This window comes from Dipodomys spectabilis, unplaced genomic scaffold (assembly GCF_019054845.1).
Source record: "Dipodomys spectabilis isolate Male_0828 unplaced genomic scaffold, ASM1905484v1 ptg000480l, whole genome shotgun sequence".
NCBI lineage: Eukaryota > Metazoa > Chordata > Mammalia > Rodentia > Heteromyidae > Dipodomys > Dipodomys spectabilis.
This window is the reverse complement of record NW_024871157.1, coordinates 1,928,565-1,946,907: the sequence shown is the minus strand read 5'-3', so window position 1 is coordinate 1,946,907 and position 18,343 is coordinate 1,928,565. Positions and strand designations below refer to the sequence as shown.

General features: G+C 53.5%; 1 protein-coding gene across 3 annotated transcripts in view; it reads right to left on the bottom strand.

Moving 5' to 3' along the window:
- Camkk2 (calcium/calmodulin dependent protein kinase kinase 2) overlaps window positions 1–16,006 on the bottom strand; it is a 36,254-nt gene extending 20,248 nt beyond the window's left edge. For all 3 annotated transcript variants that reach the window (XM_042669048.1, XM_042669050.1, XM_042669049.1), the window contains exons 1-2: window positions 15,927–16,006; window positions 1,293–1,815 (exon numbers count right to left, since the gene is read on the bottom strand). In XM_042669048.1, coding sequence (XP_042524982.1) covers window positions 1,293–1,748 — 456 coding nt within the window. In that variant the 5' untranslated portion in view covers window positions 1,749–1,815; window positions 15,927–16,006. The remainder of the gene's footprint in view (window positions 1–1,292; window positions 1,816–15,926) is intronic.
- Window positions 16,007–18,343: the final 2,337 nt, after the last annotated feature.

The window sequence follows — 18,343 nt, the reverse complement described above, 5'->3', positions numbered from 1 at the left end:
TACCACATACACAGAAAAAGTCAGAAGTGGAGCTGTGGCTCAAGTGGTAGAATACTAGCCTTGAGCAAAAGCAGCTCAGGGATAGTACCCAGGTGCTGAGTTCAAGCCCTAGGACTGGCTAAAACAAATGTAATCTTGCAGCACTGGGGCATGGCTCTGTGTAGAGCGCTGCACTAGCAGGTACAAGGCCCCTGAGCTTAAAACTCCAGTACCACCAAAAAAAGGGAAAGAAAAACAAGGAGGAAGACAGAGCAAGGGAATAGGCAAGCCTTTGGCTGAGAGAAACTATCATTCATCTTGACAGAAGACTGTGTCCCAAGAATCTTATGATTCAACAATAATAAGTCCAATAATCCAATTAAAAATGAGCAAGAAAGCCATGGGCCCATGGCTCACGCCTGTAATCTTAGTTACTTAGGAGGCTGAGATTCGAGGATCACTGTTGGAAGTCTACCCAGGCAGCAAAGTCCATGAGACTCTTTTTTTGGTCGGTTGTGGGGCTTGAACTCTGAGCCTGGGCGCTGTCCCTCAAGTTCTTCAGTTCAAGGCTACTGCTCTACCCACTTGAGCCACAGCTCCACTTCCGTTTTCTGGTGATTTATCGGAGATAAAGAGTCTCACAGGTCTTTCCTGCTGGGGCTGATTTTGAACTGCGATCCTCAGATCTTAGTCTCCAGAGTAGCTAGGATTGCAGGCTTGAGCCACCAGTGCCTGGCCCATGAGACTTTTATTTCCAATTAACCACCAGAAAACTGTTAGTGGAACTGTAGATCAAGCAATAGAGTGCTAGCCCTGAGCAAAAAAAGCTAAGGGAAAATGACCAGGCAGAACAACTACCAAGAAAGAAAAAGAGGAAGAGACAGAGGAGGGAAAAAAAGGAGAAAGAGAGAGAGAGAGAGAGAGAGAGAGAAAGATGGAAAGAGAGGGAAGGAGAGATGGAGAAAGGGGTGGAAAGAGGAAAGGAGAGGGAGGCAGGCAGGCAGATGGAACAGGGGAAGGGGTAGATGGCAGGGTCCTGGCCTTGGGGAACGGTGGCACCTTGCTGATGTGGATAGGGTCACTTGGGAGACCTGACCACAGAGCCACGGGCTCTGCCAGCACCAGAGTCTGCAATGTGGGGAGGAACACGCCAGTCTCTGCCGGAGCCCAACCTGTTCTGTGTGGTCACCAGCCACCAGCAGTTTTGGATGACAGTGGTAACTGGGTGCAAATGCAGGGTCTTCAGTGCACCGGAGGCCTTTGGGGGAGCCCAGCCCCACCAAGAGACCCTTTCCAGCGGCCCGCTCACGCACCTGCATGCCTGTGATGGAGACGTGGTGAGACTCCACCGTGGGCCGCCGGGGAAGCCGTGGTGAGGACTGCGGGGAGCTGGCGGGCGAGTAGGACAGGGAGGGGGCGCAGCGACCGTTCACATCAGGGCTGCCAGCAGTCAGCCTACCCTGGGGTTGCTCCTGCAGGGACAGTTTTCGAGCTGAGAACCGGGCCTGGGACCCTGACGCGTTAAGGGAGACTTCGTGGCCATCAGTCTCCAGCGTCCGGCCCCGGGCCAGGCGGAGATCCACAGCCCGGCCCGGCTCACACTCAGGAACCACGATGAAGGACTCCATGCTCAAGCGGATGCTCAGGGAGGAGAGGCCCTGGAGGGCCTCACAGGGCTTCTGGCCTTCACTGCTGCTGGCCCTGCCCCCCAGTTCATCCTGGGGGGTGGTCTGGTCACTGCTGGGCTGGCTAGAGACACATGATGACATGATGCGAGGGCCGACTTCACCCACCAGCACACCATCCGCAGCGCTCCTCCATCCGCAGCACTGCCACCTGCAGGGAGAGGGAGGCTGAGAGCGCAGGGACCGGAAGGCAGCCCCCTCCAGTCCAGGCTGTGTTCCAATTCCTGCCTTGAGTCAATATCCTTGGAAAAAAAAAAAATAGACTTTGCAGCTTAGAGTGGTGTCACACACCTGTAGTCCCAACACTTGGGAGGATAGAAGGATGCAGGTCAAAGAGGCCTGTTCAAGCTGCTAATGAGGCCCTACCAGCAGAATGCTTGCCTAGCATGTGCAAGGTCCTGGGTTCAATCCCCTAATCCCAAGTACCACAAAGCACCAAACACAACAAAAACAATGACTTACCCTCCCTTGAGCAAGTAGTCAAGGTCTTAGAACCAGTCTTCCCTCTCTCAGAGAGCGGCTAAATACCAAGCCACTTCTCACATGTTACCACTCGCAGTGAGGCTACTCAGAAGCCAGGCACTGCAATGAATACCTGTAGTTCCAGCACTCAAGAGATTGAGACAGGAGGCTCATGAGTTCAAGGCCAGCCTGGGTTATCTAGCAAAAACAAACACCTCACAAAGCATGACGTGACCCAACCCACAAATGTATAGAGGGGAACTGGGAAGTTGGCTCAGTGGTAGAGCGCTTGCCTTGCATGCCTGAGGCTCTGGGTTCAATTCCTCAGCACCACATAAGCAAAAAGCAAAAAGCCACAAGTGGTGCTGTGGCTCAAGTGGTAGAGCGCTTGCCTTGAGCTGAAGAGCTGAGGGACAGTGCCCAGGCCCAGAGTTCAGGCCCCATGACTGGACCCAAAAAAAAAAAAAAATGTGTAGAGAAAAGCACACCCAACACCTCTCATACACTGTTCCTGGAGGAATAGGCTATAAGAGTTCCTAAAAAGACAGCCAGGCCTGGTGGTGCCTGGGAAAGTCGATGGAGAGATCTTTTCTTGCCAACAGAAAAACAATTGCTTATCGATCTCGTCTCCAGGCCAAGGACACAAGCCTTCTACCCCAGCAAACTGCTTTTAATCAGTCTCCTTGGTGAGCTGGCCGCCTCTCACGCAGCCTGGCCTTCAAGGTCTAGAAGGAGGAGGCAGAGTGTGGTGCAGACCCAGGTCAAGGCCACTGCGCTAGAGGGGCTGGACTGTCCAAGCCTCAAGAGTCTGGGCCAGTGTTCCAAATCATGGAGGGGGGGGGCACGAGAGTTACCAAGTCTCCCAGTAGAAAACCATACAAAAGCTTTGCATAAGAACAGCAAGATTGGGGCTGGGAAGGTGGCTCAGTGGTAGAGCGCTTGCCTTGCATGCCTGAGTCCCTGGGTTCAATTCCTCAGCACCACATAAGCAAAAAGAAAAAAGCCGGAAGTGGCACTGTGGCTCAAGTGGTAGAGTGCTAGCCTTGAGCTGAAGAGCTGAGGGACAGCGCCCAGGCCCAGAGTTTAGGCCCCACGACTGGACCCAAAAAAAAAAGAACAGCAAGATTAGCAGGCATGGTGGCTCACGCTTGTAATCCTAGCTACTCAGGAGGTTGAGTAGCTGAGGACCATGGTTCAAAGCCAGCCCAGGCAGGAAACGCTATGAAACTTTTATCTCCAATTAACTACCAGAAATCAAAGTGGTGCTGTGGCTCAAGTGGCTCACCTTGAACTGAAGAGCTCAGGGTCAGCGCCCAGGCCCAGAGTTCAAGCCCTATAACCCACACACACACACAAAAAAGACCAGCAGGACTGTGGCTTGGCCGAGCCTCAGGCCCAGACACTAGCTCATCCCCGCCTGCTTGTACAACCCTCCCACGTCAGGCCTAAGGGACAAAGGGTGGGGCATCAATTCTAGGAGAGCCCTGAGAAGAGGACCTTCCTGCAGAGCTGCTTGAGTTTGACCAAATGCCAGGCATCCGGGCCCTGTGCCCTGTGCCTAAGCTCTGCTCCTTCTCTGTGGAGCGTCCGCGCTCACAGGGCACCCAGCAGAAGCTGCAGCCCTTCCTGCAGCAGATGGACCCAGCCCCTGGCCAGGATGAAAGCAGGGTTCTTCCTCTGCCAGGAAGCCAAATGGCACCGGCCTCCAGGAAGTGCTTTGCCATTTCCCAGGGGCCATGTCCAGCCTGGGCTTGCTGCCCGCCAAAGGCAGAGTTCCTGGGCAGAGCTACCACCCGGCTACAGCCTGGCAAGAAGCCAGTGGTGGGGGCAGGGGAGGACAAAAGTGAGAACCTAAACCCAAGGCAGTCTGCTGCTTTAGGTCCTTTACCTACACCCTCAGGCTAGTGAAAGGAGCCCCAAACCGCCCCAAGTTCCTAACAGGCCAGCAACAACGGCCTCCCCGGACCCGAGGCTCAACCAGTAACAACGTCTCTTGCTTAGGAAAACTGAGGCCCAAGAAGTCCTAAAGAAAATTCAATCACAGATTCGGTCTTTAGCAAACCGTAGAGGGCCTGCTATATGTGGGTAACCAAGACGGAAGGGCTTCGGCCCTTTTTTTATTTTTTGGTCAGTCGTGGGTCTTGAACTGTGGGCCTGGGCGCTGTCTCTCAGCTCTTCAGCTCAAGGCTAGTGCTCTACCACTTGAGCTACAGAGCTACTTTGGGCTTTTTTTCCCCCCTGCTTACGTGGTGCTGAGGAATAGAACCCAGGACCTCATGCATGCAAGGCAAGCGCTCTACCACTGGGCCAACTTCCCGGCACCAGGGCTTTGACTCTTGAGGGAGACAAGAATTTAAGAGGAGGCCCTCAGTGGGTCCACGGCACAGTTGGGGAGGCCTCCAGAAATAGGAAAAGATACCCATGGGCGCACAGGGGCAGGCAAAGGTATGGGGTAAGGATGGCTTCCCCTGGGAAATTTTCTTGTTCATGACAGTCTGTGTAGCCAGGCTGGCCTGGCACTCCTGATCCTCCTGCCTCAGCCTCCCAGGGGCTGGAATCATGGTGTGTGCCGCTGTAGTCCATGGTTCTGGAATGTTCTGTTTAGCCTGAGCACCAAAGGCTGAGCAAGTACCAGGGTGGGGACGGGGAGGGTAGAACGTGATGCAGGCACAGCCTGTGGCAACCAAGAGGTGGGAGAGCAGAGGGACCAGGTAGTCCTGAAAGGAACAGGGACAGGAGCTGGGAGCAGAGCCTCTTGCCTCGGGTGACAAACACAGGTTCAAGGACCGCCTCTCCCCTCCCCCCCCCCACAGCCCTGCACACCTGCTGTGGCTGAACACTGTTCTCCGAAAAGAGAGGCTGAGATGGACTCCTAGCTCTCAGTCTTTCAGAATGTGGCCTGTTGGGGACAGGTCTTTGCAGAGGGGTGGAAGAAAACGAGCCCTAGATGACCTCAATGCAGCAGGTGTGGGTCCAGGTGTGGACGCATGGACACACAGTGGCAAAGGTGGCTAATGCCTCTGCAGGACAGGATGCCACAGAATGCCAGCAGCCGGGGCCTGGGCCAGGCCACAGCCTGCAGAAGACCCCAGGCCTGGCGACACTGCCTTGAGCTGTGCTGTGGCTCAAGGCCGGCTTTGTGGCACCCCATCACACTGGCGTCAGAAGGCTAACACAGCGCCCACCCATTGTGGGCTTCACAGGAGCCGGCTGTCTCAGAAGGACCTGGGCAGTGTGCCAGCGGGCCCGGCTGGCCTGCTCCAGACCCAGTGTCTCTCTCCTTCAACACTAGTTTGGAGATACTGACATGGACAAGGGTGCCAAAAGACAAAGGCCGCCTCTTGTGTGACAGTAAGAGAGGTCTCTGGTTTGGAGTCTGCAGAGCCCCATCATAGTCCCTAGAGGGGGAAAAACAACTTGCAAATGGGGACCGCTGGCTGACACATGGTCACTGCCATGTTTTCTTGGCACGCTCCATGCTTGTAACTATTGGAATGAGATGTCAATGTTTTAGAGCCAGTTTCAGATCAAAATCAAAAGTTCCAGAACCTCAGGCTGGGGATATGGCTTCATGGTAGAGTGCTACAGCTGCAGTATTGTCAAATTTCTAGAATCTCTTAAAAGAATCAGCTGTCCTGATACGTGGTTGTGGCCACAAGTACAGGTGTCAGGCAGGGGACATACTTGCTGGCTCGCCAGACCACACCAGCCCCCGGTGTCTCATGACCTGCCTCACCTCTACCAGTGTCTCAGTCAGTACTACAGGAGCAAATCTCAGTGAGCACCTTTCCCAACCATTTCATTTCAAAAATTCAAACAAAGTCAGGAAGATCTGATTTTCCCAAAGTTACACATGATCTCAAGCATGGCTAAAGCCAGTCTGAGTTTTTGTTTTGTTTTGGTGGTGCTGAACTTGAAACCCAGGGGTTCATACATGCTAGACAACTGCTCTACCCCAGAGCTGCACCTCCGACCTGTGAATGAGCTTTTCAGGGAAGGTATAAAAGTCACTGGCCTGCCAGGCACCAATGGCTCATGACTGTCATCCTAGCTACTCAGGAGGCTGAGATCTGAGGATCATGGTTCAAAGCCAGCCAGGGCAGGAAAGTCCATGAGACCCTTATCTCCAATGAACCACTAGAAAATGGAAGTGGTGCTGTGGCTCAAGTGGTAGAGTGCTAGCCTTGAGCTGAAGAGCTGAGGGACAGCGCCCAGGCCCAGAGTTCAAGCCCCATGACCAAAAAAATAAAAAAATTAAAAAAAGCCACTGGCCTGGCTTTGCAAGAAAATCCTGGAGAAAATCCAGGCTAGGCCAAAATCCTCAACAAAGCCCAGACTCTGCCTTCCTGAGATCCCTGTCTGAGTGGGAGGGAGAGCTGAGAAGAAATGCACAGGCCTCTGCACAGACTGCTCTCAATGCAGAGAGCGTGGCTTAGAACTGGTTGTTTACTGCTGAACTCCAGAAACTGGTACTCAGTAAACATGAGCAGGAGGTCACTGTATGTTTCACTCATCCCAGGGCAACTCAGAAGGTCAGAAGCTTTCTTTAGCTGCCCTACAGGCTACATTCCTTTAGTCTGAGAATAGCAGCCTGGTTTACGCCTGGGAAGCCATCTCTCCACTGGAGAGGCAGGTCCCCCAGCTCAGGGACTCACATGTGACCCAGGCCCAGCCATCTGCCTATAACTGCTCTGGTCAAGTCAATGAGTCGAGTAGATACATGACCCCAGGGGTCAACTGGGTCTTATTCTGGGACTTTCGGGTGGGGTGGGGGGTTGAGGAGGCACTGAGAAGAATGACTCAGCTGAGCTTACAACGCTGAGGAGACATGCTTGGAGTATCCAAAGGATGGGGAGAACTTTGCCTCAGACTGAAGCCAGCCATGAAAGAGGCTAAGGTCTGAGAACTGATTTGGCACCTGGATTCAGCCAGGCCTTAAGCCCACGTATTCCAGGAGTTCTTAATACAAGCCAAGACATTTCTACTTTTATTTCAGCCGATTTGTGGTTACGGAACAAGAATCTTGTTGCACACACAACAGAACAAGTGACATATAGCTGATGACAGAAAGGCTTCTCCACAAGCTCCCTATAAACAAATGTCAACTCCGTACAGCCTGAAAGTTCTCATTCAGGCCCAACTGTCAGGCAGCCACAGGTCCCATGACAACCCAGACAGCCTTTAATTCAACAGCTACACGGAAGCCAACACTCACAAAAGAGGTTGTGCCTTGCTTTGTTTCTTCGTTTAATCTCAAAAATGGGAAGGGCAGGCAGGGCCACTGAGCCGATGGCCACAAGAATCCCACCTGTGCTGTGGCCACAGCTGCCTTGGCTGCTTGTCACCATTCAGGGCCTCTGTCATGCATCTCACCATCACTGAAACCTCAGCCATGAGCCTGCTCCTGCCTGGCTTCCCCAGTGAGGAAACGGAGGGACAGAGCGCCGCTGCCCTGTCCACACCTGCCCCGCTACTGCTCATGTGAGAGGGTAAATGCTCACTACACAGAGGGCAAGAAGGGCTTCATGGCATCAAGTCCAGCCCCTCTACTGGCCTTAATTCTCATTAAAGCAAACCCTTCTCTTTAACCCCACTGTGAGAACTTCACACTTTCACCTTCCCCAGCCTGTCTGTGTGCAGCACCTGTTACAAAATAAAACAGAGTGCGAGTACTTCTCTTCCTTGCTGGCCTGTGTCACTGGCCTGCGGGCACGCACAGGGCTCCCCCATCAACGCACCAGAGGCCACAGAAGATGCTCAGACCCAGGGAAGACTGTCCCTCACCAAGGAAGCCGGGGGAACTCATGGCTGGATGGGGACAAGGACCAGGGGAACAGTCCAGTGTCCCCTGCCACCTTGGATGTTAAAAGGCCAAGGAGTTCCCAGTCTTACCGCCAGCCACATTCAGGGTCTCAAAAGTCCTTAGGCAGCCGTCATTCATGGACAGCGGAAAGGACTGGCATGGATGGCCAGGGGTCTCTAGGGACCCAGCCCTAAGTGAGGGTATGTGAGCACCTGGCTTGGCGGGGCTGTTTTTAGCAGAGGGGGGACTTGAAAAGGGAGTCAAGAACCCTCTTCCTTCCTTCCTTCCTTCCTTGCATCACTGACTCTATATCTTCCACTGCATAAGGAAGCGCACAGGCAGAGGAACAAAGAGAATTTCAACTTGTAAAGGAAAGAAAAAGACTTCTGCCCCGCATTCTGCAACGTGACCAGTCAGACACACAGAGGGCCAGGGATACCCACAGTTATCCATGCTGGGCCCCACGGCTCTCCTCATCTAAGACTCTTCAAGAGTGCTCCCTTTCTCCCACTCCTGAAGAAAGGCAGGGGGGTGCTAGGACCCGCCCTGTCCCTCCTACCCAGACAGGCCCAGTGGGCACCAGAGGTCTTCCAGGCTTGATACACTTGAAAAAGCCCCGAAGAAGCCATTTGCTGTAGCTCAATTCTGTAATCCTAGCTACTCAGGAGGCTGAGAGATCTGAGACTTGCAGGTTGAAGACAGCCCAGATAAGAAAGTCTAAGACTCTTTTTTTTTTTTTTGGGGGGGGGGGGGGGTTGGTCGTGGGGCTTGAACTCTGGGCTTGGGCGCTGTCCCTCAGCTCTTCAGCTCAAGGGGAGCGCTCTATCAGTTGAGCCACAGCATCACTTCCGGTTTTCTAGTGGTTTACTGAAGATAAGAGTCTCATGGAGTTTCCTGCCCAGGCTGGCTTTGAATGGTGATCCTCAGATCTCAGCCTCCTGAGTAGCTAGGATTATAGGCATGAGCCACCAGCGCCTGGCAAGTCTAAGACTCTTATCTCCAATAAACTACTGCTCCCGCCTCCCCAAAAGCTGGAAGTTAGAGGTGTCGCTTAAGTGATAGTATACTAGCCTTGAACAAAAGAACCTCAGAGATAGTTGCCCAGGCCCTGAGTTCAAGCCCCAGGACTAGGCACAAAAAATAAGGTAAAATAAAATCCCCCAAAGGCAATGCGCCCCCAACTTGCATCCTGCCCCCAGTAACCACAGGCTCTCCAGCGAACTTCTCTAGCAGAGCCTGTGCCTGGCCCCATCCACCATGCCCCTTTCCCACTCACTCCAGACACGGCCTTCCTCCTATGCCCCATTTTCCGAGGGGACCATCCATCTCTCATTTCCAGGTTGGAATTAGCATTTTTATCTCTGCAACTGCCATCTCTCTCAACTATTTAAGAAGCCACCAGGATAAAAAGAGGCAACATAAAAATAGTCACTCAGCAGCTTCTAGAAAGGGGTGGGGGCAGGGGCCAAAGAGAATCTTCTCAGTTTTCGTCTCTCCTTTTCCAAGGGGACACAATAGCGAACTATTCATTTCTTCCAAAGGACTTCCCCACAGTGGCCAGACACCTCACCCAGGAGCTGTTTGGGAATGACCCCTAAGTCCCAGCAGCCTTGGTTCCCAGGTTAGAACCTGCCACCAGATCTACCCTAACAGGGGCTAAGGTTACAGAGCCAGGGCTGAGTAGAAGGCTGGGCCGGCTCTGCCCTGCCCAGTTCTGCCACCTCTTGAGCTTCCTTCCAGCCACTGAAAATGCAAGCCAGTCCAAAACAACAAAGCAAAACAAGGGAAGGGAGCTTAGTGGTAGAGTGCTTGCCCATCATTCACGAAGCTCTCATAAACAGAAAAAGCCAGAAGTGGCACTGTGGCTCAAGTGGTAGAGTGCTAGCCTTGAGCAAAAGAAGCTCAAGGACAGTGCCTAGGTCCTGAATTCAAGCCCCAGGACTGGCCAAAAAAAAAGTTTCATAACTGAAAGGGGTGGAGGTAGGGGTGCGAAAGCCAGGCACCAGTGGCTCATGCCTGTAATCCTACTCAAGAGGCTGAGATCAGAGGATCACGCTTCTAAGCCAGCCGGGGCAGGGAAGTCTGTGAGATTCTTATCCCCAATTAATCACAGAAAAAGCCACAAGTGGAAAACGGCTTAAGTGGTAGAGTATTAGTCTTGAGCAAAGGGAGTCCAGGGATTGAGCCCAAGCCCTGAGTTTAAGCCTAGAACCAGCAAAACAAAAACAAAACAAACAAAACCCTCAACTGGATGCAGTGATGTCTGCCTTTAATCACAGCACTGGAGAAGCTGAGTGCAGAGGATCGTGAGTTCTAGGCCAGCCCAAGCTATAAAAGAAAACATAAAAATTCAGTGGCAACACAGCAAAAAGGGACTGGATGACAGTGGCTCCCGCCTGAAATCCTAGCTACTCAGGAGGCTAAGATGTGAGGACTGCAGTTCAAAGCCAGCCCAGGCAGGAAAGTCTGTGAAGCTCTCCAATCAACCACCGAAAAGCCTAAAGTGCCACAATAGCAAGCCTTGTACAACAACAACAACAACAACAACAACAAAAGCTAAGGGCCTGGCCTGAAATTCAAGGCCCAGTACTAGGACAATGGGAAAAAAACAAACAAAAAAAGATAGCAAAAAAATTGTAAAACTGAAAAAGTGGCCCCATTCAATGGTCAACACCAGCTCAGGGAAGGAGCCCAGGGATGGCGACCAGCACTCACCTCACAGTGAAGGTGACTTTTTGTTGTTATTGATGACAGAATCCAATCAGGGAAGCAAGAAAAACAAAAACCTTGTTTTTCATAAAGCAACTCAATGTGAAAGTTATTTTGTTTTTTATTTTATTTTATTTTTTTTGGTCCTGGGGCTTGAACTCTGGGCTTGGGCACTATCCCTCAGCTCTTCAGCTCAAGGTGAGCGCTTTACCTCTTGAGCTATAGTGCCACTTCCGGTTTTCTAGTGGTTTATTGGAAATAAAGAGTCTTACGGACTTTCCTGTCCGGGCTGGTTTTGAACCGTGATTCTCAGATCTCAGCCTCCTGAGTAGCTAAGATTACAGGTGTGAGCCACTGGCGCCCGGCTTAATTGCATTTTTTTAATCTTTTTTTTTTTTGGTCCTGGGGATCAAATCCTGGACATTGCACTTGCTAGGCAAGCGCTTTGCAACTGAGCTACATCCCAGCCTGTGAAAGTTACTTTGGAAGGCGGCTTCTGTTCCTTAAAGAAATGGTAGTCATTTGCCATACTGGAGCTCAGGACTAGAACGTATAAAGAGCCAAGGGCCCTTGCACCTTGATTTTTTTCATCTGAAGAAGTTTCCGCAGCCTACCTCGGGCGCAGCTGTGGTGGTTTGCTCCACGCTGCGTGTGCGCCTGCCACAGTCACACGGAACATCACAACCGCCTGCCTTCTCCTACCTTTCTCACTCTCCTGTGCTCTGCTTCCCTGCCTGTAATTGGGAAAGACTGAAGAACTGGTTTTCTATGCTTTATAGATTTATTTACTGAGAAAAAAAAGCCTCCAACATAAAGAAATACATAATATCCATAAAATCACAGAGTTCTACACTCACTACATCTGACTTGAGAAAAACGGAAAGAATAAATAGAAGGTGAGCTGTCCCTGGAACAGCACAAGATACTAACTGCCCTGGACACAGGATGGGGGTAAACGACTCTCAGGAAGGGCAGAGGTTAGGGTGAGCAGAAAAGTCTGAAATCCTCAGCTGAACTGAGAACCTTCTACTCCATTGCCTTCTCCCTGAAAACTAGACACAAAATCACGTCTTACAGGGGGCTGGGAAGGTGGCTCAGTGGTAGAGCGCTTGCCTTGCATGCACGAGGCCCTGGGTTCGATTCCTCAGCACCACATAAACAGAAAAAGCTGGAAGTGGTGCTGAGGCTCAAGTGGTAGAGCGCTAGCCTTGAGCTGAAGAGCTGAAGGACAGTGCCCAGGCCCAGAGTTCAGGCACCATGACTGGCAAAAAAAAAAAAATCACGTCTTACACCCGGAGGGGCTCTGAGACAGAGGAAGGAATAAACAGGACTGAAGTAGCCCTCACGGGACCGGGCGTGGTGGTACTCACCTGTAATTCTAGAATGTGGGAGGCAGAGGAATGAGGACCTTGAGTTCCAGGCCAACCTGGGCTATATAACCAGACTTTGTTCCAAAAAATCCCCCCCCCCCAAAAAAAAAAAAAGAAAAAGAAATACCCTCAGGAACTGAAATGTGGATGAACAGATACAGATAAACCAAATGGACTCCATTCTGCTGATGGAATATTATTCAGCCATCTACACTCAAAAAAGGAATCCTGTGCTGAACCTTGAGAACATGGTGCTGAATAAAAGAAGCCAGACAGGAACAATCACATTTACAAGAAATGTCCCTAGTAAACAAGTCTGGAGAGACAGAAAGGAGGTAAGTGTCTGCCAGGGGCTGGAAGGGGGAACACTGGGAAGAGGCAGCGATTGCTTAACAGGGACAGGATTTGCTTTTGTGGTGATGACAATGTTCTAAAACTGGACAAAGGTGATGGTTGCACAGCACTGTGAATGTCCTAAATGACACTTACAGAAACTTTATCTCAATTAAAGATGAGAGAGATGGAGGTGGGGAGAGAAGGGCTGGGGCCAAGCACTGGTGCCATGCCCTTAATCCTAGCTACTTGGGAGCCTGAGATTGGGAGGATCTCAGTTCAAGGCCAGACCACAAGACTCCTTTCTCAACTGAGAGCTAGATGCAATGGTGAGTACCTGTACAATAAGACGCCTAACAGGAAGAGCACACCCACCTGGGCAAGAAGCAAGGCCTTATGTCAAGAGTAATCAGCAAAAACTTGGGATGATGGTGTGGCTCAGCAATATGAGCACCTGCCTAGCCAACAAGGCTTGAGTTCAAACCTCAGTCCCACAAAGGGGGAAGAAGCAGGAGGTGGAGGGAACAGGGATACAAGCTCAGTGGTAGAGTTTGTCTAGCATACACAACCAAGGAATAGTCCTGGGTTCCATCCCCAGCAGCAACACAGTCTCACACACCACACATGTGCACATACATACAACCCTCTAAATGTCTATGAACAGGTTAGTAAAGTAATAAGCAACCTGAAAGAGAAAAGGTCAATTTCAAAAGAGAAAGCAATTTCCTCAAATTTCTAACAAGAGGCTTGGACATAGGGTGGGGGAGCCGAACACTGACCCTCCTCCCTTTTCTCACCTCAACGCCTCCGAGAAAACCAGCAAGCAAGGAGCTGTGCCTCAAAGGAAAAGCCAAAGCAGCATCTGCCCCTAGCTTCAGGACGGCAAGAGGAGAAAATCGGTTCACGTGTTCCCCTCAGCCTCCCGCTTCCGTACAATGGGTTCAGGGACAGAAGGTCAGGCTGCCTTGGACACACAATAAGCTCCAAACCTGAGATACCTCACAAGAAACACTGTCTCAAAAACAAAAATCAGCACTGTGGCTCAAGTGAAAGAGCACCAACCGTGAACAACAACAAAAAGCCAGTGAGAGCTTGACCTGAGTTCAAGCCCCAGTACCAGCATGAACAAATGTCTGTCCCACGCAGCTAGCCTTTTCCCAACGAAGGTGCCGTGGCTGCCAGGTCCTGTCCTACCCCACATCATTCCATCTCCACTTTTTAGGTCATCCTTCAAGGCTCAGCACAAATGACACCTGTGTCAGGAGCCTGCAGATTCACACCTGGCGGAAGGGCTTTCTCCAGAACTCGCACGCCCTCCCTCTGCACGCCCTGCTTGTGGTGTTCTTCGTGCCTGGAAGCATCACTTAGAGGACATGTGCCACCCCTTGCCCCCTGATTCCTCTCCACCAAAATCTATGAATGCTCAGTCCCATTTTGCCAACCAAAAAGTCGCCCCCACATTTCCCCAAATGCTCGCCTGGAGGGTGACACCGCCCACTGATGGGCTGGGAACTAGTGCATAGCTATTAGTGAATATATTTGGCTATCAGCCCACTAAGAACTCGAGGGGGAAGACAACCTAGAGTCCCTGGGCCACCACCCCAGGGCCTGCTTCTATCTGTGCCCTTGTTTGCTGTGTGCACTTGCGTGCACAGGTCTGGGCTCTTCGAGAGACTGAGGGTGGCACTGGTCTCTCCTCTACCACAGGTGGTGAAGCACAAAGGCCCTAGAATAAACAATTATTATTATGAGCCTTGATCCCATCTCTGCAATGCTGTGTAGGATTCTGGCAGGCATTAAATAATACCCCAATGTTCGCTATTTGGGGTGGGGATATGGCCCAGTGGTAGAGTATGACCTTAGTACAGACAAGACCCTAGGTTCAAGCCTCAGCACCAAAAACATTTTTTTAACAATATTATCCAAGGTAGGACTCCCCAATGGTTATTACTGCCGCAGCCCTCCCCCATTTTTTTTTCCACACCTATATTCCTAGTTACTCAGGAGGCTGATATCTCATGAGTGTGGTTTAAAGGTAGCCCAGGAGAGGGGCTGGGAAGGTGGCTCAGTGGTAGAGCGCTTGCCTTGCATGCTTGAGGCCCTGGGTTCGATTCCTCAGCACCACATAAGCAAAATGAAAAAAGCTGGAAATGGCGCTATGGCTCAAGTGGTAGAGCGCTAGCCTTGAGCTGAAGAGCTGAGGGACAGCGCCCAGGCCCAGAGCTCAGACCCCACGACCGGACCCCCCCCCCAAAAAAAAACACAAAAAAACAAAGGTAGCCCAGGAGAAAAGTCCATGAGACTTATCTCTGATAACCACCAAAAAGACAGGAAGTGGAACTGTGGCTCAATTGGCAGAGTGCCAGCCTTGAGTGCAAAAGCTCTGGGACAGTGCCCAGGCCTTGAGTTCAAGCCCCAGAACCAGAGCAACGGTGCCAGAAGCACATATTAGTTGTGGGTTTTCATCACCAGGAAGGGTTTACCGTACCAGCAGCCAACTGGGAAGGGCGACTGGCGCTCGCCCTAAAGCTGCCTTGGCAGCACGCACACACTGGGTGGCTCTGGGTGGTTTCGGCAGAGTTGCAGCCCCCGACTCTTGCAAGGAACAAAGGAGATTCTGGGGACACAGCACTCTTTCCTTGGGGGCGGGGAAGGGAGGGAGGAGCGAATGACAGCACAGCCCTGGGGCACCTGAAGTTTCCACTCTGGGGCCATGGGTGGAGGAAGGTAAAAGTTGCCTCTGGGGAGGTGGGCACTGCCTGGCCGGCCCTCTTGCCCATGGCACCGAGATGCCCCCCCACACACACCAGGCTCCATCCCTCTGCGAGGTGCCACCTCTCCAGCTGCAAGTGACAGCAGCCGGGGAGGCAGAGCTGTGAACACACCCCGCTCCCCGACCCAAACTGGGCAGCCAGAGGGTGGCGGGGGAGAAGCCAGGAAAAGCTCCAGGCCGCCCGGGGCGGCGCCGGGGGAGGCTCGCTTCTCCGCAGTCCCGGCGCGCTGCGGCCCCGAGGCAAATTTAGGTCAAAAGGACCCAACCTGCCAGCGAGATGCAGGCTCCGGGAAGGGGCTGCGGTGCGGTGGCCAAGCGCAGGCTGGGGCGCGGCACAGGTCCCTCGCCGTCCCCACCTCTGCCCCGCGGAGTCCCGGCCACCAGGGCCTGAGTTTGCCTCGCGGGCGGCGGGGTGGGGATGCTCCGAGCCGGCGGGCGGCCCCTGGGACCCCGCGGGCTCCGGGCTCCCCGCCTGCCCAACGCCGGGGCTGGGCCTAGGCAGCCTCGGAGGTGCAGGCGGCCCCGGCGACCTCCGGACCCAACTCGGGTCCGTCCCAGCCCGGGGCCCGGCGCGGCCCAGCCGAGGCCAGCGGGGCTCCGGACGCTCGGAGGCCGCGGGGGAAGGGGCGCCGGGGCCGCGTCCCTCCACGTGGCGGGGCGCGGGGCGGCGCACGTGGGGTCCCTGTGGAGGAGCCCCGCGGCTTTGTCTGCAGTCCCGGCGGGGGTCTCCGCCCCTTGAGGGCAGGGGACCCAGGCGCCTGGACCCCGCGGCGGCGGCGTCTCCCGCCCGGGCCCGGCTCCAGTCAGCTCACCTGGGCTCGGCGCCGCCGCCTCCGGCGCTCGGGGTCCCCGGTTCGGCTCCGCAGGCTCCGCGGCCGCGCGCGGCTCTCCGCGGCCCTGCGGGCGGGCAGGCGGCGCGCGGGGCGGGGCCATGCGGGAGGGGGCGGGGCTATCCGGGCGAGGGCGGGAGGAGACGCCTCCGGTCGCGCGTTGATTGGCTGGGGGAACCAGCGCAAGCCGCGCGCACCCGCCCGCTGTTTGGGCCGCGCGCTTGGGGACCGAGGGGAAGAGGCGAGAAGAAGGAGGGGAGCAGGAGGGGGAGGCGGGTCCAGTCGAGATCCGGTAGCGCCGACCCGAGAAGGGGAGGAGGCGGGGAGAGGGGAAGTGAGGCCGCGGGAGAGACCGGAGGTGGCGGCCGCCCAGACCAGCGGGAGGGACGCGAAGGCCGCGCGGCGCCGCAGCTCTGCCCGCCCGCCCTTGGCGCGCACCTGCCGGCTCCCCCGCCGCCGCGGCCCGCGCCCGGGCTGCAGGCGCCTCCGGCCGCCCGCTTTGTTTAGCCCCGCGCGGACACTGCCGGGCGGCGGCCAGTCCGGGAAGTTCCCCCAGCCCGGGGGAACGGGCGCCCGGCCTCCCTGCGCGGCCCGGCGTCGCAGGACACCGCCCACGGGGCATCCACGTCTGCTGACCAGCTGACCCTGCTCCGGGCCGGTCCTCTCCCACCCGCACCCCGCCCGTCCCCAGCACCCGCTGCTTGCCACTCACTGAAACCCCAGGGCTTTCCTAAGACCGCTTAGACGCTTCTGGTGCTCTACCATCTGAACCACACCTCCACTTCCGGCTTTTTTCCTTCCGCACAGACTTTTGGCTCCAAACGGCAGCCCTCAGATCTCAGCTTCCTGAATAGCTAGAATTTCAGGCGTGGGCAGTGCACTGGGACCATCGACTTAACTATATTCCTTCCTCGCTCAGGGTTTTTCCTTTGTTTTGTGGGGCTGGGGACCGAACCAGGGTCTCAAGCTTGCTCAGCAAGTGCTTCACGACAACCCCACTTAAATTCCCAGCCACAAATTCCAGGAGCCCAGGCAAACACCACATCCAGTACAGTGTACATGGTGGGCATTGTGCCTGTACAATTAGTGACTTTAAATCTCACATCCAAGAGTTACCAGCTCTGCGGGCCGCGGCAAGTGGCTTAACATCTCCCAGGTTGTGTTCATCAGCCAGCTAGCTCACAGGTTGACATGGAGTCTCAGTACAATAACGTATGTGGAGATATTAGCTCGTTGCCTGGCAGATAAGTGTTCAATGGCGCTATTAATATACTTGAACAGGGCTAAAAAGCCCAGCAATTTGGGCGCCTTTCTTATGAAAGCGAATTAGAACAAAGTACAGAACATCATAATTGCCTGTCGTTGACATCCAGCCCCTCTTGATAGCAATCATCCCACTCAGGAAACCATTTTCACCTTCAGAGATATAAAACTAAAAGAAATGGCTTTGCTTTTCTGGGTATTGTCCCCCTCCAAGAACGCCAGAAAATCCTTTTCTAAGCAAACAGATCTTGTTGTCCTGACAACTCAGACTGCTAAGCAAATAAACTTTAAAAAGCAATCATATCTTATTTTTAAAGAAAACTTGAACAGGGAGGGGCTGAAATGCAAGATTTTAACATGATCTCACCCAAGCAGGGCTTCAGATCTTCTGCCAAAGCTTTGTCCTTTTGTCCTGATGTACTTTGTGTCCTATTCCTGTTGTTCATGGGAGGTTTCTATCGCCCTAGCCTTGAACATCCAGAACCAGAGATTAGTAACACCCATGAACTTGATCATCCAATTGTTTCCTGTTCAGCAGAACCACAAGACTTCAAAAAGGCCTTGAGAAATTTCCCTCCACCAGGCAGGAATATTAGTAAGTTTATTGGATGCCCTAAGAGTGGACGCATGCCAAGTGCCAGTAGCTCATGCCTGTAATCCTAGCTACTCAGGAGGCTGAGATCTGAGGATATAGGTTAGAAACTCGCCCAGGGGCTGGGAAGGTGGCTCAGTGGTAGTGCTTGCCTTGCATGCCTGAGGCCCTGGGTTCGATTCCTCAGCACCACATAAGCAAAAAGAAAAAAGCCAGAAGTAGCGCTGTGGCTCAAGTGGTAGAGCACTAGCCTTGAGCTAAAGAGCTGAGGGACAGCGCCCAGGCCCAGAGTTCAGGCCCCACGACTGGACCCCCCCCCCCAAAAAAAAAAACAAACCCTGAAACCAGCCCAGGCAGAAAATCCATGAGACAAAAAAAAAAGAAAATCCATGAGACTTACCTCCAATTAACTCCCCCAAAACTGTAAGTGGTACTGAGGCTTCAAGTGGTAGAGCTCTAGCCTTGAACAAAAGAGCTCAGGGACAGCACCCATGCCCTGAGTTCAAGCCCATGACCAACCAGAAAACAAACAAAAACAACCAAG